The 27,421-nt window shown below is 37.1% G+C and overlaps 1 protein-coding gene across 2 annotated transcripts in view; it reads left to right on the top strand.

Moving 5' to 3' along the window:
- The window catches only part of raptor (regulatory associated protein of MTOR complex 1), a 64,887-nt gene that overhangs the window by 18,421 nt on the left and 19,045 nt on the right, over nucleotides 1-27,421 (top strand). The window contains exons 9-19 of one of the 2 annotated variants that reach the window (XM_083110809.1): nucleotides 2,848-3,036; nucleotides 4,850-5,044; nucleotides 5,560-5,634; nucleotides 9,047-9,304; nucleotides 12,171-12,314; nucleotides 15,308-15,437; nucleotides 18,071-18,268; nucleotides 19,377-19,522; nucleotides 19,704-19,801; nucleotides 20,566-20,668; nucleotides 23,756-23,910. In XM_083110809.1, the coding sequence (XP_082966935.1) occupies nucleotides 2,848-3,036; nucleotides 4,850-5,044; nucleotides 5,560-5,634; nucleotides 9,047-9,304; nucleotides 12,171-12,314; nucleotides 15,308-15,437; nucleotides 18,071-18,268; nucleotides 19,377-19,522; nucleotides 19,704-19,801; nucleotides 20,566-20,668; nucleotides 23,756-23,910 (1,691 nt within the window). Of the gene's footprint in view, nucleotides 1-2,847; nucleotides 3,037-4,849; nucleotides 5,045-5,559; nucleotides 5,635-9,046; nucleotides 9,305-12,170; nucleotides 12,315-15,307; nucleotides 15,438-18,070; nucleotides 18,269-19,373; nucleotides 19,523-19,703; nucleotides 19,802-20,565; nucleotides 20,669-23,755; nucleotides 23,911-27,421 lie in introns of both variants that reach the window. The other variant, XM_083110808.1, reaches the window with a different exon arrangement.

Genomic DNA, 27,421 nt, shown 5'->3' with positions numbered 1-27,421 from the left:
ATCGTTATTTACTCTCACGTTTAATTCTCGATGTCAAACACCCACCAATCCAAATGTTTTCCCCTTGAATAATGTCTTTTTAATCGGTCTCAGCGACCATTCCTACATTGAACTCTTTTTTTTTTCTCCACATGAATGGTTCTGAAGAAAAGCTGATGCAAATTAAATTTACAGATTTGCTTATCAGAAGGTGCAGAACATGAAGTTATTTTAACTCTTGTTTTCCTTTCTGGAGATCGAATTTCGTTATCGTCAAATCAAAACAGGTTTGTGAGATTCAAAACAATAACTTTTTCCTTCACGCTGGATGAGTCATCGCTGTTCTTGGCAAGCAGGAGCTTTGCAGACGCTAGACAAAACACTGGTGCCAGCTGCATCGTAAAAACAAGGAGACCGGCTGGAAGTTCGAGCAACAGGTGGCGGAAGAGAAAAGTCCCAAAAGTCCCAGCATTTTAAAGATAACGCAACTGTCGACGGAACTTTTAACAGCGGTGTAAAGAAGAAAGAAATTACCCTTGCTTTACGTTTTACCATGCAACAGACAATAATACGGGCAATATTTCCTATGCAGACAACAGCATTAAAAAATCAACAAAAAACTGAATTCTGCAATTATCAACATTTCCGTGCACACCAGTGGCGGAGAATGATCTGGGGAAAGGGAGTTGGGTCACTTTTTTTTTTACTTGTTCTATGGTTTTTGTTCGTTTCAAGAATATATCTAGAACTGGTTGCCCCATTTTAGACGTCAAAAGAAAGGAAGAGGGGTGGGTCCTTTTCCACCCTAGCCTGTAATCAATCTGCATCGCACCCCCCCCCACCCTATGTTTGCTGACAGGAAAAGAGGGAGAAGTCAGTCAGCCAAGGAAACACTTTTTTGGCAGATATTACGAAATCGACACAATTAGGAAAACGTATGAAGTGGGAAACGGGTGTTATGATGCACGTAAGATCGAAGTAAACTTTTGTGGAAACCTGGATGACAACGCATTAAGCGGTTTGACGATCTTTAGTTCACCTATGTGGTTTTGATTATCTCTAAAAGTTTTGCTTTTTTATGAAGTGTTGCAGGGAACAAAGAACACGTTTTTTTTTTAATGAAAGCGGTTACCGGAAGGTGTCGTCTACAAGGACGAGAGTTGCTCACTCACCGGAACCTGCTGAACTCTAGGTCAGAGCTGGACAGATGGGCCAGACTTCCAGGTGCCACATATCTGTATTTTCAAACATTCCTGCGATCTTATATCTCAAGGTGGTGTATTTATCGATGAAAGAGCTTGACCTGCCATATACATTGGCAAAGACTGCAAGTCCATCAGTCATTTTGGGCTGCTCCCCCATTCCCCGCGAGTTTTCAGAAGCTCTTAGGACAAGGAAACAAGTCAAGTCGATTTAAAATAACATCCAAGCACATTCGATCTTCTCTTCTTGCGTATCCAAGAGAAAGCGTGGCAAAACAAGCCTGGCACGTTGGGTAGCGGCCGTCGGGTGCAAGGTAACATTGGTGTACTTGAGGGAGGGGAGGGCAGAGGTCAAGTGCTATTGGATATCACTCAAGCATGGTGTGGTGGTGTCTATTTTTAGTTCAGACCCAATTGTGAGGGGTAGAGCGCTCATAAAGGGAATGAGTGGAGGAAAAAACAACGCATTTTTCGGTCGATTTCCTTCAATTTTTCAACTTTTTTTTCCCAAATTTTTCTAAATTTTTCACTGTTCCCGGAAAAAGGGTCGTTACTTCGAGAGGGTCGTTATACCCAGGGTCGTAGAATCGAGAGTTGACTGTAACTTGTAAATGTATACTAAAATACGAGGCGTATTTTTAAAGTAAGTACCGTTTTGAAATTCCACCGCTGCAGCGCTGCGGTCGGTGTCCCGTGCATGCGCACTGTGTACCTACATCTGTTGGCAAGCCACAGACGCCATTGCGGCAACAATCGATCATGTATACATTTGCTTTTGCGTATTTAAAATCCCTCCGCCGATTAAGAATCGCGCCGACTGTGAAATACGTGCTGTTATTAGTTTTCTTAGTGCTAAAGGCGTAAAAGCAGTTGAAATTCAGTCAGATTTGTGAAGTGTACGGACAAAACATTATAAGTGATGGAATGGTACGCAAATGGGTAAGAGCTTTCAAAGATGGCCTAAAGAATGTTCATGACGAGGAACGGAGTGTGCGACCCTCAGTGATCACTGTCGATTTGGTGCAGAAAGTCGACGAAAAAGTGAAAGAGAACAGACGCCTCATGATTTCTTCGTTACCAGAGGAGTTCCCTGAAGTTTCAAGAAGTGTTATCTAGGAAATTGTTACCGAACGCTTAAACTATCGAAAATTGTGCTCACGATGGGTACCAAAAATGTTAACTGAGGCGCACAAAAGCAAACGTTTAGGTAGCGCCTTGACTTTTCTTGTCAAGATCTCATCGCATCATTTGACTGGGAACAATTTGATCTTCCTCCATACAGCCTCGATCTAGCACCCAGTGACTACCACGTGTTTCTGCAACTGAAGAAGCATCTCGGAGGTCAGCGCTACGATGACGACGATAGCCTCAAAACGGCCGTGTTGCAGTGGCTGTCAACTCAGGCGGCAAACTTCTATGTTGTTCGATATGATAAGTGCCTTAATATTGGTGGCAATTATGTGGAAAAGTAGATAAAAGTGTGGTCTTTCATGTAACAATAAAATTGTTACAAAAAGTTTACTTGTTTTTTGTACATATCAAAACGGTACTTACTTAAAAAATATGCCTCGTACTTAATCAAGGTATTCATTTCAGTATAGATAATTCAATGTTTTTGTTTTTCACCCTAAGAAAGAACATCATTTTGAATAAATCTTGATTTCAGCACCCAATGTGGCAGGCGTGGGACTTGGCACTGGATCTTTGCTTGGCCCAGCTGCCTACCATTCTGGAGCGTGAAGATCAGTTTGCCCATTCGCCGTTCTTCGAGGAGCAGTTGACTGCATTTCAAGTGTGGCTTTCGCTTGGCTCGGCCAAAAGAAACCCACCGGAGCAGCTTCCGATAGTGTTGCAGGTATACAAGTTTCTTTAACCTTTGTAAAATTGATGAAAAGTATCCTTAAATGTTACGAAACTGAAACGTATTTGACAAAAAGAAGGTCCGGTACTCTTGGTCAGCTCAAGTCCCATCCTCACTGTTACCTGGAGCCTGCTCGCTTGCATGTTCCAAGTACTTTTCCCCAGTTCAGTACCTTCCCAATGACATAGCGGTAATATAATCACCTTGTAATTAAACAGTCCTGGGTTCAATATCCAGTGGAAGCAAATACTGGTTCAGATCCCAGTTTAAATGGAGCAAAGTTTTCACCTGATTGACACATCTCAAAATTTTTCTAGTGACCTCCCTACCTAGGTATTTATAGAAATATCAAAATGGCAAAATTTTGCACCATGTAAAAGTCTATGTGTAGAAATATCAAATTGGTATAATTATTGGCAATGTTACTGATGCACCAATATCACTATTTTGGCCGGTGCCAATAAAAGTATCAATTAGTATGCCCCTTCCCTATTTTAAACTATGAGATGTAAGACAGTGACCCTTTCCGGAGACACCCAAATGTCAACGTCCCATCCAAGTAGTACACCGTGGACTTCATTTTGCACACTAACGAACTCTGGCATCTGGGCTCGCAGTTAGTATATAATCCTATGTGGGTCTTGTGTGCTCTCCCTCCATCCATTATCACCATTAATCATCTTCACAATTAGTCAAAAGTGGCAGAAAAACAAGATAAAATTAAACGGGGTGTCTACCAGTTAAGGATGTCAAGAAGTCAACAGATTGGTCAAGGAAAAGTCAAGAAATGATGCTTTTGGTCAAGCATTTTGACTATTTTTTACAGAATAGGTGAACTTACATTGCCATATACCTATACTGGGATTTGATAAAATTGAATATTTGAAATTCTAAAATTGTAGTGAGTTGTGGTTAGATTTTTCACTTTGTTTCTTATGAATTACATTCTTGTATGCATGAAGTTTTGTAAGAATATTAGGGATGGGCTGATATAAAATACCGATATAAAATTTACCGATACCAATATTCTACCGATCCAATATAAATTAGAAATGGTCCTTGAAGAACCTGAAATGTTGATTGATCTCCTTTATACATATGTGTTTCAAGGTGACTGCAGCTGCAAAAGAAGTTGAATATTTAGACATTTACTTTTTTAGAAAGTAGGGCATGAAGATTATTAACAAAAATTACAACAAAATGGCAGAATTTTGCACTAAATTGTAAGATATTTATGGATATATTGGATCGGTAAAATAATCGGTAATTTTACTGATACACCGATATGCCTATATTGGCTGATACTGATAAAGTACCGATTAATCGGTCTCATCTCTAAGAAATATTAAATAAAGTAATGTGGCCATTCCTCATCCTGTATGAAGTCTGAAGCATTAATTTCTACATGTATTATTAATTAAAGCAACTCTAAATCTCTTGTTAAAGTACAGCCTCAGTTTTCATGATAACTGTCCGTGTCATAGGAGTTTTTCATTGAATAAAAATATCTATTTTCTTCATTTTTGCTACTACACCCAAGTAGGGGATGATTAAATAAATGGTGAGAGAGAGGAGAGAAAAAAAGGGAGAGAGAGATGTCATGAAAAAGTCAAGAATTTTGGATTTGTTATTTTGGTAGACAGTCTGCAAGGCAAATAAAAGAAATGAAACTATATTTGTAATGCTCACCAAATTGTTTTTCCAAAGTTAGATTCTATTCAGCATGATCGTGACAGAAACTGTAGTTGGTTTCCCTCAGATGTATGTGTCCCTTCAATGTTACTTGTATGAATTACTTACTTTGTAGGTTCTCCTGAGTCAGGTTCATCGTTTGCGAGCTTTGGAACTGCTGGGCCGATTCCTTGACTTGGGACCTTGGGCTGTGAATTTAGCTTTATCTGTTGGAATTTTCCCCTACGTGCTGAAGTTGTTACAAAGCTCTGCAAGGGAGCTTAGGCCTCAGTTGGTGTTTATTTGGGCGAAAATTCTAGCTGTGGACAGTGTAAGTTCGTTTTTGTATTCTGACTACTATTTCTGTTACAAAAGTAACATTTTTGTTTGTATACTCAATGACTCCATACAACTGAGATTATGTTCTTTTCACATCCGAAAACATTTTGAAATTAATATATGTAACCTAAATATCTTACATTGTTTTAGATACAGAGAACTGATGTTTTCAGTTTGCTGAAAAGCTGTATTTTCTTGTTCTATTAATATCAGTGGCCACTCCCACGATCCTCAATGAAAGTGCAAAATGTCCTTACATTTCATGTTTGAGTTTATTTCGCATCATTTCGTGATAAAACATGGTAGCAAAGTGCACCTCACACGTTTCTGTAACATGAGAAAGGAACACTACATTGCGTTGTTTCACATTTCATGTTTTCGTCAAAAATGAAATATGCATGCCCCTAGTTCTGCAATGATTATTGTTTAAGTTGGATCATCCGGGAAAAGGATAAGTTTATGTGTGGAATATTTCAGTCCTATTAACCATTTCTTCTTTTTTTTCAGACCTGCCAGGCTGATCTAGTCAGGGACAATGGCCACAAGTACTTTTTGGCTGTTTTGCAAGATCCCTCGATGGATGTAAGTTCAGTAAGGAAGTTACAATATTTATTCTCTTGTAGTCTACGGTTATTACAAGCATAAAACCACAGTTTTTCATTGTGATGTTTCAGGAGAGCAGACGCTCCCTACATCAGACAAGACTACGATAGAAATAATTCTAGAATGCAAGCAATACCTACATACAAGAAGAAGAAAAAAGTTTCTATATGACTAGCATTATTCATGTGTGAAGCTCCTATATCATATATGTACTAGTGACAGTGTGATGTGGTTGAAGTTGTTTTTGAATGCCTGCATTACCAATACAGATTCAGGTCTTCCTGATGCCAGATTCATATTTTTATCTTATGCCACTTCAGGCTAATTGAGACGATGAGGTTGAGTGATGATTAAATGGAATCTGTGAAGAACAACTCTTGGTCATGGGAACTTTGGTGACGAGCGAAAGCTGACCACTTAACAAGCTTGTCTGTTAAGCTGGCTCCCTGATACCATAGTGGTAATGATATTGCCTTGTAATCAAAGGTCCGGGGTTTCATACCCGATGGAGGTACATTTCACAGTGACCTGGATCAGAGTTTAAACTGTAGGTCCAATCCTTATTATCCTATCTGAACATAAAGTGAACTGTAAAAGGAACTTTGACAGTGTTTGTTGAAATTACTTTTTAGTGGGGTATTAATCGGTACTCTATCGGTATCGGCAGATATAGGCATATCGATAAAATCGATTATTTTTCGGATCCCATTTATCTATATATATATATCTTATAACTTAGGGCAAAAATCTGCCATTTTGTTATAATTTTTATGGATAATCTCCATGCCCTACTTTCTAAAAACGTAAATGTCTAAATATGCAACTTCTTTTCCACTTCAGATGTCTCATTATTTTCCTGTAGTTTACGGTTATTACAAGCATAAGAAAACAGTTTTTTCTTTGTGACGTTTCAGGAGAACACACGCTCCTTTCATCAGACATTTATTTTCATTTTGACTAAAGATACAGTTATAACAATGGTTAGTAATTTTTAAACAAAAAGAATCTGTTATATAATGGATGTTGTCAATGTTACATTGTTGTAATATAGCAACTTAACTGTGAAAAAAGCAGTCTATTTTATTTTTATTTTAGATTTTTTTTTTTTTTTTTTTTTTTTTTAATTATGAATCCCAAATATCATCAGGTAATTCAAATTCATCATTGTTTTCACAAAGTCTCTTGATGTTTTCTGTTACATTAAATTTTAAAGATGGTGGCTTACTCCATTTGTGAAAAAGAAAACTCCACACTGGATCTATGTTACCATTTTCATTATTTAATTTATTCCAGTGTTCTTCTGCAATGAACGAGGCTTCCCAGACATTCAACTCTGTGTTTCCCGTTAATCTTTTTAAAACCCTTCTCTTTTTAATCAAATGCTTCTCTTCGATGATATGAGTTGACAAACCTGCTCTTGGGTTTAGATTTATAATGTCCAAATCATGTTCGTGCCATCTTATTGCCATTTTCCTTGCTGTTTGTCCCACATAATCTTTTGAACATGAACAACTTATATTATATATTCCTGTGGTTTCCACATCTGGTAGCGAGTTTCTCATTTTGAATTCATTAAATGTACATTCCAAACTTCTTGGTGATTTAAAAACAATTTTGAAATTAAAACTTCTATAATCTAAAAAAAAAAATCTAAAATAAAAATAAAATAGACTGCTTTTTTCACAGTTAAGTTGCTATATTACAACAATGTAACATTGACAACATCCATTATATAACAGATTCTTTTTGTTTAAAAATTACTAACCATTGTTATAACTGTATCTTTAGTCAAAATGAAAATAAATGTCTGATGAAAGGAGCGTGTGTTCTCCTGAAACGTCACAAAGAAAAAACTGTTTTCTTATGCTTGTAATAACCGTAAACTACAGGAAAATAATTCTATAAAAAAAAACAAAAAAAAAACATTCCATTCCACAAGGGATTCTCACATAAAATTGCAAAAATTTTTAGAAGTTTTAATTTCAAAATTGTTTTTAAATCACCAAGAAGTTTGGAATGTACATTTAATGAATTCAAAATGAGAAACTCGCTACCAGATGTGGAAACCACAGGAATATATAATATAAGTTGTTCATGTTCAAAAGATTATGTGGGACAAACAGCAAGGAAAATGGCAATAAGATGGCACGAACATGATTTGGACATTATAAATCTAAACCCAAGAGCAGGTTTGTCAACTCATATCATCGAAGAGAAGCATTTGATTAAAAAGAGAAGGGTTTTAAAAAGATTAACGGGAAACACAGAGTTGAATGTCTGGGAAGCCTCGTTCATTGCAGAAGAACACTGGAATAAATTAAATAATGAAAATGGTAACATAGATCCAGTGTGGAGTTTTCTTTTTCACAAATGGAGTAAGCCACCATCTTTAAAATTTAATGTAACAGAAAACATCAAGAGACTTTGTGAAAACAATGATGAATTTGAATTACCTGATGATATTTGGGATTCATAATTAAAAAAAAAAAAAAAAAAAAAAAAATCTAAAATAAAAATAAAATAGACTGCTTTTTTCACAGTTAAGTTGCTATATTACAACAATGTAACATTGACAACATCCATTATATAACAGATTCTTTTTGTTTAAAAATTACTAACCATTGTTATAACTGTATCTTTAGTCAAAATGAAAATAAATGTCTGATGAAAGGAGCGTGTGTTCTCCTGAAACGTCACAAAGAAAAAAACTGTTTTCTTATGCTTGTAATAACCGTAAACTACAGGAAAATAATTCTATCATGCAAGCAATGCGTACATACAAGAAAAACTATTCAGATGTCTCGATTGATTGATTGATTTGGTGATTTAAGTCCACTTTATGCACAGTAAGGCTAATCAGGACTGGACCTACAGTTTAAAGTGGGATCCGAACCACTGTGTATCATCACTGGATCGATGTCCCCTTGATTAAAAGGCGACGACGCTACCACTGTGCCACTGGGAAGGCACTAAGCAGTCACCTCGAAACACACATTTATTAAGGAGGTCTGTGATCCATTCAGGTTCCTCAAGGACCATTTCTAATTTTATATCGGATCAGAAGAATATCGATATCGGTAAATTTTATGTCTGTACTTTATTGGTATTGGCCAAAATTTTATATCGGCCCATCCCTACTTTTTAGAGATTCCCATCAAACTGCAAATAGGAATGGACTAGTATGAAACTTTTGCCAGTACTTGTACTATATTACTTATTTTCTAAACTGTTGTAAGGATTGTGAATAATTTTACTACATAATAGATACCAGGTGTAAGCCGATTTTTCTATCACTAGGTTTAAAATGGCATTAACCCAGTTGTGAATATTATCATTATGTGATATATGTAATCAAAATTGTGTCTTACATGGATTTTTTACCCCCGTTCAGGGAAAGGATAGAACGCTAGCTGCATTTGTCCTGGCTAGTATCGTAAACAACTACAGATCTGGACAGGAAGCTGCTTTGCAAGGGAACCTGGTCTCGATCTGCCTGGAACAGCTGGGAGACAGCAACCCTCTTCTCCGCCAATGGCTAGCCATCTGTTTGGGACGCTTGTGGACAGATTACGATAGTGCAAGGTGGTGTGGAGTTCGTGATATAGCCCATGAGAAACTCTATACTCTTCTTCAGGATCCTGTTCCGGAGGTAATTACACTAATATGTATTTTTTTGTTACTTGTATACAATTTAAATATCTGTCTTATTGCTGGGGTTGAGATTGTTTATTCCCATACCAGCAGGTAAATATAGTTTAGTATGTCCATTGATTGAATTCCTTCAAATCACTGGAATCAAATGTGAACTTGGTATTAATTTTGTTCGCGAGCATGAAAAATTAACTGTGCTAATGCTATATTTAAATATCATTAGGGCTCGGATAATTATTCATTTTGCATATGCAAATGCATATTTAAGGATTTTTAACTAAAAATGCATATTTCATATGCAGGTGCATATTTGTATGAAAATAAGTTGATGTGCATATTTTTGTATCCACAACCAACACCGAGCATAGGCCTATACTGTATTTATTTTTCTTCTCCTCGCTTCTCTTTCTTTATATTTTCTCTGTCAACAACAAGCATCAACATTATAGAAGACGTTAAAGAGGTCCTCGCCCAGGTTGAAGATCCTGTATATGTACAGAAATTGGATGCAGTATTGAAAAAGAAGAGTGTTTATGCAACAATGGTGAAACTTTGCAAAATTCTGCATACAAATGGACAACGTGTGGATGATCTGGAACTTGATGTGTCTGACTTTGTTGCCCTAAAATACAGTCCACCTATATCTTGCAAAGTGGAACGTGTGTTTTTTGAATGTAAGACTATTCTAGCTGAAAACAGAAGGAGTTTCAAGTTCGAAAATTTGAGATCAAGTTGTTACCAAATGCAATCATGATCTTGATCTGTAATGTATTGTGTTTCATTTAACACAGAATCATATTAATTGAAAAAAATCTGTGTAGCAAATGAGCATTCAGAATAATGCATATTCATTGCCTGGCATGTAATCTTTCATAGTTTGTAATATACAGTATTTATGAATTAAACCGGTTTTTAAAGTGCATATTTAAGTGCATATTTTACACTTTTTTAGTGCATAACTGTTGCTATGTGAACCAAGAGGAAAATATCCTCGTATAAACAATAAGTCTTCAACCCATGCCACCTCCCTCCTCTCCCTCCATTGTGTTTAGCATCCCAAAGCTTTCACTCTTTAACCACCTTATTTATTCTGTAATAGTAGAAAGCTTATCAAAATTACGTTATGGATTTGCAGTGCTCAGAAAGTTATTTCCTATTATTTCTTCCCCATCAAATACTGCTGATATGCATCCCATGTCACGGAAGGTGCATGCTTGAATTCCGCCAGAGTTGCACTGCTTTTCTTTGTGTCGCAGAACGTTAGATTATAAAGTGAAAAATCATGTGAAGTGTCCTTCAAACATTTATACATGGTTTTGCTAATTCCTTCTTTACTTTTTCTAAAAGAACTTCAAAATATATACTTTTTCTTTTTCCGTGACTAATGTAACATTTATACGAGGCACATTCGGGACCTTCCAAATAGCAGTTAGCTCCACAAGATTTCTTCCATTAAGGAATTTACACACTCCATGTATGTCATATTATTTGGCCAGTAGTACATTTTAATATTTTTCCTTACGTTTTCTTTCATCCAAAGTACCATAAAAATCAGAACGTTCCTTCGTTTTGTGATGAACTTATTTCAACCGCATTTCACATTAATGTCGTTATCTTGAATGGAATACTGTTTCCATATTCAGAAATTGCAGGATTTAAGCTTTACAATGATATATAACATGATAGGGTTCCGTAAACATGAAAAATGAATGCACGTGTTCCAAAATCATGGAATGACCCTGTACGGTTTCATGTTGGCTGTCTAAATTATTCCGTGCATAATACGCACCAGTTTTTGGGGGCAAAAATTTTGGAAAAAAGTGTGCATTATACATGACTAAATACGGTACTCGCACATACAAAAATATGTAGCCTTACAATTTGGGAAATTCTAGGAAAACTGAATTATAATTTATTTGAATTTTGTCTTGAAAAGAAAGAAGAGAAGCTTCATGATAAGATGTGAGTGACAAGTAGAGGTGAATATAGATAAGACACTATTGTACAGGGTGATTCTAAAGTCACTATACATTTTAGCGATATCGTAACAAAATACATTTCTTTTGCATGTTATGTGAAGCAATGCTAACAGTGGAAGAAAGAACAGCCATTGTTTGAGCATGTCTGCATAGAATGACACGCGATCACACATAACCCCACCACATCGACCAGGCGACTCAGTATCCATAATCCCAGCATCTACCAACTGGATCATAGCACGGTGGATTGGGGCACACCAAGCTTCTTACTATGCACCACCCCATTTTGCCGTCATTGTTCGTATCACCTAAACAAAGTTTTCACCGGTAGATGGATTGGTCGTGTCTTGCAATGGAGAGTTGCCCCCCCCCCCCTCGATCTGACACCATTAGACTTTTCCATTTGAGGGTTTATCAAATAGCCCTGTTGAAACAACGCATTACTGCCGTTGTTGTTGGGATTACACCAGCTATGTTGGCTGATGTGTATTGTTGGCATATGCACTTAGACTTGAGGGGTGGACACATTGAGTTATACTGATTTTGTGTCCTACTGTAATATATGTTTCGGTACATATTGTATTTTGTACAATAAATCCTGTTCATGCAGAAATGTATAGTGACTTTAGAATCACCCTGTATTATGGCTCTATATCTTATTTTTAGTTCATAATGTTAATATTTGGGAAAACATTGTAGGATTTGGAATAACTTGTCAAAAATGTTAGTTAATATCTGTTTCTCATGTTCATTCTCTAGATCTAACGATGATATGTAAAGAACTTGTTACTTTGCCTGTAACATCTTCATTCAATCCATCTAATAATTAGAGACTTTGCATGGAAAATTGTGAAAAACTGACTAAATACTTGGTATTAATTACAGGTCCGTGCCTCAGCAGTGTATGCCTTGGGAACATTCATCAGTAGCGTTATTGAACGGAGTGAACATGCAAATAACATCGACCACAGTATTTCCATGACTCTTATCAATGCCGTAACCCACGATATGAGTCCATTAGTCAGGAAGGTAAGAATTCTTTATTAATAAGCATTGTATTGTATAATTGTCCTGGTATGTACACATTGCTTGCATTGTAGAATTATTATTTAAATGGCAACATAGACCCAGTATGGAGTTGTTTTTTCACAAGTGAGGTGAGCCACCATCTTTGAAATTTAATTTAACTGAAGGCATGAGGAATCTCTGTAAAAGAGATGATGATTTTGAATTGACTGATAATATTTGGGATTTATATAATCTAAAATAATAAAAGCAGTCTGCTTGTTTCACAGTATGTTACAACAATGTAACATTGACAAGATCCATTCCATAACTGATTTTTTTTTTAATTTAGCCATTGTTATAACTGTATTTTTAATCAAACTACAAATACATGTCTGATAAAGAGAGCATGCGTTCTCCTGACACGTCACAACTAAAACTGTGTTTTTATGCTTGTAACAACTCTAGACTACACGTGAAATAATTGTATTGTGTTTGGTTATCTAACCTTTAGCAGATGAGAGCCCCTCCTGTGTGTTAGTATCTTACCGTGATGCACAAAAATATTTGTAGAACTAATTGCCAGCCTCTGTGGCAGAGTGGTTATCACAGCATGCTACGATGCCAGGGGACCTGGGTTTTAATGCCATCCGGTGCATGGGTGTTCTTTGTGAGTGCCCCTTGATCAATTTCATTATATCACACTTACCCTCATGTTGTGATTAGCCAAAAGTGGCTGAAAAGCGACACTAAATAACAAATTTAAATAAATTAAAACAAGGAGAACTAATTTTCGTAGAGAAGTGATTTTCCCCTTTTTTTGTTTGTTTTTTCGGAGTGGCAGAACTCTTAGCAGAGGTGAAATTTACACATTTCAACATTTATCCATTCAGTGTAAAATTTATATATTGCATCCCCAATAATGAGATTTAAAAAAGAGAAGAAAACTGAAATTTACACAGAAATTCATATTTGGCACTCCTCTGTGGCCATCACAATAGACCAAGGTGGAAAAAAAAAATTAAGTATGTAGGGTTGAGCTAAACTAACTCCTCGCATGGAACACACCTTTATGGCAGTGATGGCTGTTACCATCTTTACCTACAAAGAAACTTGCGGTCAAACAACCAATTAGGCCTACCATGTCTCCTCTCTCTGTTTTGGGCAAGAACATTAAAATCCATCCTCCCTGAAGCAGCCAGCAGGGAAACAGGATTTTGTCAAAGTAACCGTTCTGCACTGTGAATAGGAGCCAGGAGTTAGCGTGGCCGAAGTATAACAGTGGTACACTCCTACCACGATGCCAAGTTACATAGAAAATAGGTAATTGCTTCTTGGGGGGAAAATAATCATGTAAAAAAAAGCCATCTTAGAGAGGAGCTAACTAACTAACTCTCTAGCCTTCTTAAACCCGAAGGTTCATGGCTGCAGCAACACATGCCTTCCATCTGTCCCTATCTTGAGCAAGATCTATATACTCTTTTCCATCCCTACCGATTTCCTTTAGGTCCATCTCAACGTTGTCCCTCCATCTTCGTCTTGGCCTGCTACAGGTCTCTTACCATCAGGTTTCCCAACAAGAATCATGTGAACCCCTCTTTCCTCTCCCATTCGTGCCACATGGCCTGCCCACCTAAGTCTTCTTGATTTAATTATTCTAATAATATCTGGACATGAATACAAATTACAGATCCTCTTACAGAGGAGAGTTCCAGAAAATATGTTCCGCACAGGGTATCAGCTCTCACTGCCGCCAGAGGTGGTGCTAGTGATGGTTATAACAGTTGGGCTGAAAAGTTCGTAGGCTGACTCATAGATGGCGTTACTAGAATTAAATCCATGTGATTTTTACTTAGTACTAACCTTCAAAAGATACGTGTATAAATTTCACAGCTGCCGGATAATTAGTTCGTAAGATATAGCATTGTGAGTGAAGCAGCTTTTGTTATTGTGAAAAAATGGATAAAAAAGAATTTCGTGTGTTAATAAAGGATTGCTTTTTGGTGAAAAAAAAATACTGTTGAAGCCAAGGCTTGGCTTGATAAACATTATTGGGACTCTGCACCAGGAAAATCAACCGTTGAGAAGTGGTTTGCTTAATTTAAACGAGGCAAAATGAGCATCGAAGACGATGCACGCAGTGGACGCCCCAAAGAGACTGTTACCGACGAAAACATCAAAAAAGTCCACAAAATAATTTTAAATGATCGTAAAGTGAAGTTGATCGAGATAGCTGAGACTTTAAAAATATCAAAGGAACATGTTGGACATATTGTGCATGAATATTTGAACATGCGAAAGCTGTGTGCAAAATGGGTGCCGCGCGTGCTTACAATCGATCAAAAGCAACAACGTTTTGATGATTCGGAGCAATGTTTAGCGATATTCAACCATAATAAAATTGCTTCCCCATCCACCATATTCTCCAGATCTGGCCCCCAGTGACTTTTTCCTGTTTGCAGACCTTAAAAGAATGCTCGCTGGATAGAAATTTAGCACTGATGAAGAGGTAATCGCCGAAACTGAGGCCTATTTTGAGGCCAAAGAGAAATCGTACTATAAAAATGGCATCGAAAAATTGTATGACCGCTATAATCGTTGTATCGCCCTCGAAGGCAACTATATTGAATAATAAAATCGAATTTTGTCAAAAAAATATTTTTTACTATGTTAGCCTACGAACTTTTCAGCCCAACTGTTATGTATGTAATATCTATTATGTATGTAATGGCAAAGCCTTCTGTAATTGGAGAACTTGTTCTCTGTTGAGTCGCCTTGTAATCAAGGGGTCCCAAGTTCAATACCCGATGGAGGCACATAGTGGTTCGGATCTCACTTTAAACGGTAGGTCCAGTCCCGATTAGCCTTACTGAGCATAAAGTGGACTTAAAACACCAAATAATAAATAAATAAATTGTTCTCTGTTGAAGTTAATATATTGATATAGATGTATCTGTAGTTGGTTGTTGTAAATGATAACTCTAAGAGTGCTCATATACTTATTTCCATTCTTAAAGGAGCTGGTGGTTTCCCTCCAATGGATGGTGCTAATTTTTGAAAATGCATTTCTGGCTGTGGCTTTGCAACAATATGAAGACGAAAGGTCGAGAGAGGGAACCCTTAGTCCCCAACTAGGGTTGCCAGGAGGTTAGTGCATTACTTATTTTTTTTTACTGATTTTGAAGGAATTCTTTGTTTTAGTTTTGCCTGCAACTGTTGCCCAGCCTCTGTGGTAGAGTGGTCAACACAATGTGCTGTGAAATTAGAGATTAAAGCCTGTTGAGCGAAAAGGAACTTCCAAATTACATTTTTGTCTTTTCCATCGAAAGCCAGGGAGGGTCACATGAACCGCTGAACCAATCAGCTTGGTCCAGTTGCCATGGGGAGAGAAAATTCTCGTGGTATTCTGCGTTGCCAAATTTTTCGTTTGGAGTTGTTTTCGAAACTGGTGACACTCCTCAACAAGGGCAAGCACAGCAAAGCCTAATGGTTGCTGCCACGTAGCAAGCGAATGGATCTCAGATTCCCTGTCTCTCCCTGAAATGCGAGCAAAGGGGGCATGTTGACAGCAAAATGGGTGTACGACTGAACAAAAATCAGGCATGTAGCAACACAGCTTTTCCAGGCGAAAAGTCTGGGTCCCCTGAAGTTCATTCTTAGGCTGGTTAGGTCTTAATAGTATGATTATAGACAGACCCTGCTGCATACTTCCAACTTGGTAAGCAGGTTTGCCTTTGACCTGGAAAGGTTATGGATTTTGACCAATTTCATCTTGCCTTGCAGGATGGCAATTTTCAAAGCTGGATAGTTTTATGTTCAATTCCCAGAAAGCACTTTGTTCTCTCATTTATTTAATGAGGTCATGATTTGAGGGGTCTAGTGAGAGAGGGAGCTATGCCACTTTGACAAGAAATGGAAATAAATTGAGTTTTCTAAAGCATTGCGTTGAGTCATAATTTGTATAACAAAGGGTAATTTTTTTTTCTGAACATATTGTTATGTAAATTATTCAAAAGGAAAAATATGAATTTCAATATAATTACCATTTATTATGAACATGTATGGTATATTGTTGTAGTATACCCATGTGGAAAAATCAATCTAGCACATCAAATACTTTGAACAAGGCTTAAATACCTTTGCCTGAGTGTAAATCATGTTCACAGGGTTACATATGATCTACATAAAGACAACTTCATACGTCTTCTGGAGGATCTTCACTGTCCATTGTTTCTGTGGATTTTAGTTTTTGGAAAACGCCATGAAAAACTGGAGGAATATAAGGCATTATTGCCATGAGATCTTTTAACTTCAATGCTGATATTAAATCTAGCACCGGTTACTGCAACACAACCTCTGCCACTCCTATTGCAGACACCATCAGTAAGTGGCATAGCTCCTTCTCTCACTCAAAAGGCTGATGAGGACGTATTCAAGAACTCAGAAAATCTGCTGCAGAACAAGCGGGAGCTATGCCACATGGTTGTAGTTCACATGATAGATGACAGATGGTAGGAGAAGACTGAAAATGGCAAAAAATAAAATTTTCAAGATTTGTGGCATAGCTCCCTGTCTCACTAGACCCCTCATTTATTTACCTTCATTGTTACATCCAAGATACACATTGAATATTCATGAATGAATCATGAGAAAAAGTTGCACTTCGAAATAAGTGCTCCAGGAATTATTGACAAGAATCTTAACTCATGAGTCAGCCTAACTTTTAACCACCAAAGCCTCTTTTTTTTCTTTTTTCAAATGTTTAGTTAATTTTGATGGCCAGTGCAGTAGCAGGTCACAGATCAGTGATTGCAGTATTAATTTGTTACCATGTTTTTGTTCCCCCAAGTATGAATAAAGTTAAAAAAGAAAATAATTGTTGGGATTCCCTGATTAAAGGTCCAGAAGGTCCAACCATTTCTAAGTACACATTTTTTTAAAAATGTGATTTATCCAAATTCCGCAGTGGTCCAGTTGGTATGGTGTCTGACTGCCACATGAGGGGCCTGCGTTCAACTTCAGGTGAGCATTTTTCCAGTAATGCTTTCCGTGCATGGACTGGCTCTGTGGTTCAAGCCTCCAATAGTTGGGTATTTGAAGAAGGCTGAGATTGGGAATATGTGGAGCCCTACCCTGCACATCCCCACATATGCAAGGGACAGCTTTACCTTTTTTTAAAACAGATTATTGTCCTGCACTGTGGCCGTGCAGTGTAAGGTGCAACCTTTGCAGTCTGGCTGCAGGACGTGCTCAGGGTTGAGTCTCCGGGGGGAAGTGTAACAAATTTTCACCTAAGATTTCGGCCTGTGTATGAGACTGATGGACACCCATCATGAGGAAAGTGGGGAGCTACAAATGAGTAGCTAAACCCAGTCTTAGAAAACCTACAACAATTGGAGGTTTGTTGTGCTGACCACACATCACCTCGTAACCAGTTTCATGATCTTCCATCTTTGATGGAAGTGAGGCTGGTAGTCAGTAGGTATGCACTGGGGCTCATGAGCTGTTACGCCACAGATTATTATTATCAAAACTGATTATTGCCAGAAGATTAATTAAGTATTCGGAAGGGTTGACGCAATTTGAAGCAGGTACATGGTATAAACTGTTCATGTAGTCTTTGTTTTGTGCATTAAAAACCCTATCTCTATCAATAACATTTCATATTAAGAAATGGTCACGTATGCAATAAAAATTTACATTTCTGAGTTAGAAAGTTTGTGAAAAATTTGAAGCTGGTAGTTGAAACATTTATATTTACGGTTATGTTTTCCTTGCAGATGTGACATTGTCTCCTGTGGTAGGGGGGATGAAGAGGATTGCATCCAGAGATCGATTGAAGTTCCTATCGCCACAATCACAGATCATTCCTACTGGAGATATTGCTTCAGGGGAAATGACACAGAATATCAACAGCCCAGCTGTTACTTTGGAAAGAATGAAGAGAGTATCCTCGTCTTCTTCCATCAGTAGTCTTGGTATGAACCCGTTTCCAAGTCCTCATATTTTTCAGCATGACAATTTGTTCCCAGAAAATAATTATGATTCATATTAGGTATGGACCAATATGAAATTTTTGCAGATACTGCTGTAAAATTTACCGACTGGTCTAATGACAAACTGTAAATGATACTTAAGGAACCTGAATGGTTAATTCACCTTAATGTGTGGAACTATGTGGCTGTAGTGGATTTTCCCTCAGCCAATCTCCATGCTGGAGTAGCTAGTGAAGCATGCTATGGCACCAGAGGTCCCAGGTTTGAATCTCAGCTTGGATACAGGTGTTCTTTGTGAGTGTCCCTTCATCAATTTCGTCATATCATCACTCGTCCTCATCTTCGTAATTAGCCAAAACTGGCAGGAAAGCAAAGTAAAACAGTTACACACATGCATATTTAATTTTTTGATGGAAACAGAAAATGTGAAATAATGTGCTGTTATTCTTGAACTGTGTCAGGGACATTTTACTATCATGTTTTATCGCGAAATGATGTGAAATGAATTGCAAAAGGCGAAGTGAACTCTTAAACTCTAAGTTTACAGTTTATTTACTAACACAACACTTTCTGGAGCTGGAATTTTCCTGTCAGTTTGCAAAATCACAGAAAATTGATAATTTCTTCTGTAAAAATATGAGAAGCAAAAATGAACTCTCTACACAGTACAGTTAATACTCTGATAACTACATAAATGTGCGATTAGAAAGGAAATTATTACTTTGGGTGCTAAGCATAGTTTTTAAATAAAATTTAGGGTTTTATTCACCATTTCAACATTGAAATGCCATTTTATATACCGCTTTTGATCCCAAAATATGCACAGTTTTGTACCAAAATCTTGATATTTTATTCACTATAAAATGTGTGTCTCTAATAGGTATAGAATCAGTTAAATAATATTTCATGTTACAAATGACTGTAAGTCATAATATTTTGGCATGGAAAAGCAATTTGTCTAAACATTCTGTCACATTTTGTTTGTGGAAAGTTGCAGTGAATACTTCAACATGTCACTGATGTTTGATGTAGGTCATCACCAGTGCAGCCTTAGTAAATTTTTGTGTTGATAAATATTTTTGTTCAGCAGGGCATGGAAACCTAGCGAGCTTACCCAGTCTTTCATTTGGCAGCATTTACATGAAATTGTGGCATGGCCTTGCAACCATGGATCGTGATCCACATCCGGATGTGAGTCTTATGTCTCGATCCATTACGGATTACGTTAGGAACAAGGTATGTCTTCCTGTGAATCTTTATATTTTAAAGTTAATCTCCATAAATTTGCATTGCTGACTAACTCTTGTTAAGTCATTGTGCCTTTAGCTATCGACTTATGCAGTTTCTATGCAATAATAGTCATTGTTTTGTCTCCGGTTACAAGTATGTTTTATATGAGGTTCTATTTTCTTTTTAGGTGAAAGAGAACACACTGCAGAAGGATGTGAACGAATCCAAACTTACGTCCTCGATGTCTCTCCCTCCGTCACCATCCAATCGACCTTCTTTCATGGCGTAAGTTACATTTGTATTTGTTAACCTAAATTGTATGGATGGACTGAAATTTTGGCTGGTATTCATAAAATACCGATACAGATATCCAATATTCTACCAGTCCAATATAAAATTCCAAATGATTCATTGATAAGAGACATGCATATTTCGTTTTTGACAAAAACACGAGATGTGAAAAATTATGGATGGGACCCATTAATCGGTACTCTTATCGGTATAGGCTGATATAGGCATATCAGTTTATCGGTAAAATTACCGATTATTTTACCAATATGATATATAGATAAATATCTAATAATTTAGTGCAAAATTCTGCAATTTTGTTGTAATTTTTATGGATAATCTCCATGCACTACTTTCTAAAAAAAAGTAAATGTCTAAATATAGAATTTCTATTTCACTGCAGTCGCCTTGAAACACACATTTATTAAGGAGGTCAATGAACCTTTCAGGTTCTTCAAGGACCATTTTAAATGTTATATTGGATCGGTAGAATATCGGTATCGGTAATTTTTATATCGGTACTTTATTGATATCGGCCAAAATTTCATATCGGTCCATCCCTATGAAAATTATACATTGTAATGTTAATTGTTCATGGTTTTGAAAGGTGTAAGGTGCATTTTGATACCATATTTTGTCATGAAATGATGTGAAATAAACATGGGTAGGTATTGGTTTAGGCTTTGAAAGTGTTAAAATATTCTCCATTCAGTGGTTTAAGCGTGATTTTGCAATAATAGCTTTATATTATTTATCTACAGAGGCGAGAGTCCACCTACTGGGGGATCAGCAACGGACTTGCATCGTCTTACTTCCCGTGCAAGTCAAATCACAGTTCGTGCAAGGAAGAATATGCCAAACACTGTAAGTAGATTTTTCAAGGTTGTCCTTGTAGTTGCATGCCTGTTTCAAATAACAAATGCAATGAATTTTTACAATTACTTTTTAATATTTTGTTTATTCGTTTACTGAAATTATTTTATATGCTCAGTATTTTGAGATACTGCACATAAATATTTTTTACGGTGTACTAAAGGAACAAAAGTTCATATTTTGGGTAATGAGAGATGCTGTAGTAAATAATTACAGAGAAACTTGGTACTCACGGTTTCCGCGAAGCTGTTTTTAGTTCGTTCTATTAATTTTGGTGGCCACTGCCGCCATCCTCATTACAACTTGTTGTGTTGTTGCTTGGCATGTTTGTCATTTTTTGTTCGTCGATTGCTACTAAGTGCACTGTAGCATCTGCAGACTATATGATTCACAGCTAAATAGTCAAAATTTGCTACATTTTTAAAGTGCCACACACACATAACACACTTTTGTTAATGATTTTGATGTGTTTAGCCTATGCCATCATACTCAAGTTTTTATTTCATTTGTTAGCAGACACCAGAAAGTACCTCATAATTCTATATCAGTTTATTATAAATAGTTTAATTCAATCTCACGTCTAGAACCTTAAATTTTGTGTGTAAAATGTCACACACGTAATGCTGGGATGCCCCAGTAGGGGAATCCACGCATGGTGTGCTTGTCCACTATCGTTGTTTAGTTGGTGTTGAAATTGCATGATGACGTGCGTTTCCTTGATTTTTGTATCTATGAGAGTGTGCGCTTTGTGTTTGACGTACTTTTTTCGATTTTTTATATGTTTTGCAAGTCCTGTGGTGGGTTGGGCTTATTTTGCATCTGTTAGGTGCCTGTTGAATTCTCTCACTGATGGATCTGCCAATATAATAAGCCTTGCACTTGCACACTGCTTCATAGACACCTGGGTTATAGAGGGGGAGAGGTAGTATAATTTATGTTTGTTTAGTTTGTTGGCTATTTTCCCAGTTCGTTTGTGCGCTACTTGGATGTTTTAGAACAAAAGAAGTTTGGAAAGGTAGTTGAATGTGGTAGGATGGTAGGTGAAGGCGAACCATTTATTCTTGATTTTGGGAGTTAGTTGTGGTGGTGGTGAGGGTTGTCTGACCTGGATTTCTGCTTTACTGCACCACTTGGAGAGTTGAGATTCAGTGTAAAGAATTATTATGAAAATTATTTATAAGATGAATGTGGCTACATGGACCACTTGCAAACTTCAACAATGTTAAACATTGTGTGTGTACTTTTTCTATGTATGGATTACCCCTTCGTGATGATACAAGGCTTGGACTCGCCTGCTAGTTTGCGCCTCACACAATACTTGTTAGGAGACTTTTGTTCCCACAAGGCATTGCATAGAGCAGACAAGCTAAGAAGATGTATGAGCAACTTGAGGAACATCATGGAACAATAGCTACCACTTCGAACAAGTGTTGTCGTGTTACAGACCTGGTAAAATTGGCGTTAGCTTCCAACGTTTCGAGCCCATACATTGCTCTCGTCATCAGGGAATCTAGAATTGGAGACCAGCGTAAGGTTAAAGTTATGACTGTGGTGTGGTGAAGCTTGGAGACTGTCTATTGGTTCGCTCTGGATCCTGGTGTATATTTGGTGAATGTCATGCTAATATGGAGAAGTTGATTCCAGGCATAACTGACCTAGAGTCCCACGTCCCTGTTTATATTTGTTTTCCCGGGGAATTGTTTCCTTAACTCCTCGATCCAACGATGAATCGGGTCGCCAGGAAAGCTACAATTCCTAATAGTTGCCACTACTATTTTCTTTACAGTTGCCAATATGGAAGGTGGTTTAAGAAAAAGAAAAGTATGGCCTAGAAATTGGCTTGAAAGAAGAAATGTTTATCAAGGTGTACTCAACATGGTTTTTAATGAACTTGGGTATGTTCATGTATGAGAGTCGCTGACCTCCATGGAGGAATGCTGGTTAGCAGTGCTCTATGATGCCAGGGATCCTGGTTCGAATCCCGGCATGGGTGTTCTTTCTGAGGGTCCATTCATCAATTTCATCCTCATCTTCACGATTAGCCAAAAGGGGCAGAAAAGCAAAGTAAAATAAACGAAATCATATCACATGCGAGATTCGTTGACAGTCCAGTGCCAACTATGGCATTCCCTTAGGAACTCCAGCTCTGTGTGATTCGGCTTTAAGGGTTAAATGAAATCATTGTTCAGGCATAGCTAAATGGCCAGAACTACAATAACGTGATATTAACCTACAACATGCATCAATACCCAAGTGCCACCATATTCATTTACTGGTATGTATGAGGGTCATCCAGAAAATAGAGACAGTTTGGTTACACAAAAAACAATATTTATTGGAAAAAAACAATTCTGTTACATACCTGAAGCTTCCTTCACTTCTCTACATAAACACCTCCTACATTTAAACATTTGTCGTATCTGGACACGAGCTTCAGAATTCCCATGTTATACTCTTCTGCCACCAGTTCATTAAGCCAGGTGGTCACTGCATTCTCCAACTCTTCATCACTTCCAAAACGTTTACCACCCAGAAACTCTTTCAGCTTAGGAAATCGCTAGGAGCAAGGTCCAGACTATAGGGTGGATGATCAAAAATTTCACATCCGAATTGATCCAGCAATTCTTGAGTTGCACCAGCAGCGTGAGGGTGGGCATTATCTGAGCACAATTTCTCCAGAAAGCATTCCTCGCCTCCTGTTTTGATGGCTCGCTGTAGTTTTCTTAGTCTCTCACAATAATGATTTGCATTGATTGTAGTGCCTTTTGGCGGAAATGTGTGAGCGATCTTTTGTTTGAATGCAGTGACCACCTGGCTTAATGAACTGGCGGGAGAAGAATATAACATGGGAAGTCTGAAGCTTGTACCCAGGTACGACAAATATTTAAATATAGGAGGTGATTATGTAGAGAAGTGATGGAATCTTCAGGTATGTAACAGAATTGTTTTTTTCCAATAAATATTGTGTTTTTCATTTTGTATAACCAAACGGTCTTTATTTTCTGGATGACCCTCGTATAAATGCTTGTACTGAAGAGTGCATTTCTTTTTTGTACTTTAGCCATTTCATTGTTTCAGATTTCAGAAGAAAATGAAGATTCTCAAAAGAGACGTTCTTCTTTGGTAAAAACCCACTTTGTGGAGTGGAGCTGCAAGTTCTTTGCTCAACCTGTGGGAAAGTATGTAGAGGATGCAGACAACGAGAGTAAACTGCATTACGAAAGAGAATGGAGGTATGTGGTGGTGTTTCATTTGCACAAGCAGTGATAATCAGACATTTCAGAATTTTCCAAATATTTTGAAGTTATTAATTTTCTTTTTCTTCATTTCTCTTGTAGTCTACGGTTATTACAAGGATAAAAACATAGTTTTTCATTGTGATGTTTCAGGAGAACACACGCTCCCTTCATCAGACATTTATTTTTAGTTTGATTAAGGATAGTTATAACAATGGTTAAAAAAAAATTAACAAAAAAGAATCAGTTATACAATGGATGTTGTAAATGTTACATTGTTGTAATATAGCAACTTAACTGTGAAATAAGTAGTCTGATTTATTATTATTTCAGATAAAAAAATGATCACCTTTTTTTAAAAAATTATGAATCCTAAATATCATCATGCAATTCAAAATCATCATTGCTTTCACAGATATTCTTGATGTTTTCCGTTACATCAAGTTTTAAAGATGGTGGCCTACTCCACCTACTGCATGTTACCATTTTCATTATTTAATTTATTCCATTGTTTTTTTGCAATGAACGAAGCTTCAAAGACATTCAAATCTATGTTTCCCGTCACTCATTTTAAGTTATTAATGTTAATCTTAACACACAATTCTTCCACATTAACAGTTTTTCATTAGTGAATTCATTAGATATAAAATAGTAAACATTTACACCAGAACTTAATTTTACTAATCTGATATTTATGCAGGTAGCCTTAAATTTAGTGTAAAATTCTGCCATTTGTTTGTTTTCGAAGACAAAACATGCCTGGTTATACACATTAAGTAGGTGAATTAAGCATTCAGGTTCTTCATGGATCATGTGCAGTTATCTCCTGTTATTTTACAATTTTATTTATTATTACGAGGGCTGAGGCATAAGTCATGGCAGCGGTATTTTTTTCTCAAAGTTAAACAGTGGTATCATAATATGATGTCTGTTCCAGAGAAAATAGCACCCGTAGTATGTGAACATGTTACTAGATGACTGTGTGATGAATGCTTATTGTACAGAGGGCAACGGTAATTCTTTGTTGAGTCAACTTCTGTCAACATGAACATTGTTCGTGTGTCAAAATAACCGTTCTTCAGGACAGAAATGCCAGAGAATGACACAGGAAGCTGGTGGAAACTGAGGGAATAGTGGCCTACCGTAGTGTGCTCCTCTTTTGTTCCTATAAGCTAATATATGCTTTCTGATTTGTAAACACTTGTGGCATGAAACGCTATTTTTAAGGATGCTTTCCTCGCTTCCCTATCCTACACCTGGTACACATGATCTGCAGGGTGTAAAGGGTGACCCTTCCATGTAGTGCACCCAAGTGTCAACCTCACTTCCACATAGTACACCCTGGACTGCATTTTGCAGACTATTGAGTAGAGGCACATATTTTTGGTAAATAAAAAAGCAAAATTTCGGTGTTATAGCGGTGAATAATCACATCAAAAGTGCTATATAAAATGACATTTCGGTATTAAAATTGTGAATATAATCATAAATTTGATTTAAAAACTGCACTTATTACACAAAATAAACTTACCCCTTCTAATAGCACATTTACATGTACAGGAAAACCTCGTTAATACGATATTGGTTAATACGAAGTACCCTTTAATCCAAAGTTCTTCCCATTCCCCAGCCAATAAGATAGGATTTATAATGTATTTCAGTACGGATAAATTGAAATACAGATAATTTTTAATACAAAGTTGTTTACAAGACCCTTCCGCAAAACTGGTTTCGCTTAGTTCGAAGTAGACATTCGATATTAGGCCCCCTCCTCTTCACCCTTTACACTGCAGATTTGCAGCAAGTTATAAAATTCTTCACTCCACATTTTTACGCAGACGATACCCAGTTATATTTCTCAGATCATTACGCTTCGTTGGAACATAAGCTTCAGTCACTAAATTCTGACTTGAACATCATCAGTAACTGGTGTGTATCTAACGGTCTTAAAATAAATCCAGAAAAATCCACTTTCATGATCATTGGTTCTAATTATTCAAGGTCGTTAATTAAAAATATTAAGTTCGAGTTCAAAATAAACAATTTGCCCATTGTCAGGAATAACACTGCTAAAAATCTTGGTCTGATTTTTGACAAAATTTTTGATTGGACAGAACATGTAAAGACGCAATGTAGGAAAGCTTATGGAACACTTAGGAATCTGAATCATTTCCGTGACTTCCTCCCTGCGGAATGCAAGCTAAGGCTCATCCAAGCGTTAATCTACCCATTGTTCGACTATTGCGATAATGTTTTCGGCCCTCAACTCTCGCAAAAACTCAGTAAAAAAATACAAATGGTGCAAAATGCCTGCTTCCGATACATTTTTCAAGCAAAAAGATCCGATCATATTCTTCCATTCTTAAATAATAATCAGGTTCTTACCATGGCAAACAGAAGGAAGTTGCACTATCTCTGTTTTATACGCCGCATACTGACAGAAGGTAAACCACAGTACCTGTTTGAGAAGATGCATTCCCGTAGGGAAATCCATCAGTATGTTACCCGTAAGCGGAACAACTTTGATTTACCCCATCACTCTACCACGGCCTACAAATCCTCTTTCTCCTTTTTCGGCTCCCAAAGCATGGAATGCATTGCCTGCAAATATCGCTAGTGTAAAGAACCCATTATATTTTAAAGGTAAAATGAAAGATCTGCTGTTAATGGAACAATGGCAGAGTCGAGGCACATACTGAAGGTATCAAGTCACTCACTATAAGGAATTGTATTATTATTACTATTGTCTTTTTTATTTCTAGTTACACTTTTTTTTTGTATGCAACTAATTCCTATGTATTTTTTTCTTTCTTCATTTTTTATTTTTATTATTATTATTATTATTTTACGTTTAGCTTACTACTCCATAAGTTTATAATCATCTCATATGTATTCTCATATTGACAAGGGTTAGGTGGCAGAGCAGCCCTTGGCTGAACCTCGCCCGCTGAATAAAGAAAATTTATTATTATTATTATTATTATAAGTCGACAAGAGAAGATTGAATGTGGAAAGAGCTTGGACGTTATTTTAACTTGACCTTGACATGTTTCCTTGTCCTAAGAGCTGCTGACAACTCGAGGGAAGCAGCCCAAAATGCCCACTGGACATTGACATTCTTTGTCAATGTGCATGGGAGGTCAAGCTCTTTCCCCGCTGAATGCGCCACCTTGGAAATATTCACCAGTGCTAGATGAGAAATGCGAGATAAGATCGTAGGAATGTTCCAAAATACAAGATGCGTGGTGCCTGGAAGTCTCACCCATCTGTCTAGCTCTGAGCTCGAGATACAGCAATTTCCCGTGAGCGAGCAACTTTTGGCCTGGTAGACGACAACTTCCGGTAACCACTTTCATTAAAAGCGTGTTCTTTGTGCCCTGTAGAACTTCATAAAAAAAGGGAAACTGTTACAGATAATCAAAGCTGCATAGGCCAACTAAAGATGGTCAACCCGCTTAATGCGTTGTCATCTAGGTTTCCCGCAAAAGTTGACGTCAATCTTACGTAT

The sequence above is a fragment of the Lepisma saccharinum genome, chromosome 24, assembly GCF_977018435.1.
Source record: "Lepisma saccharinum chromosome 24, izLepSacc3.1, whole genome shotgun sequence".
Classification (NCBI taxonomy): domain Eukaryota; kingdom Metazoa; phylum Arthropoda; class Insecta; order Zygentoma; family Lepismatidae; genus Lepisma; species Lepisma saccharinum.
This window is presented reverse-complemented; position numbering and strand designations above follow the sequence as displayed.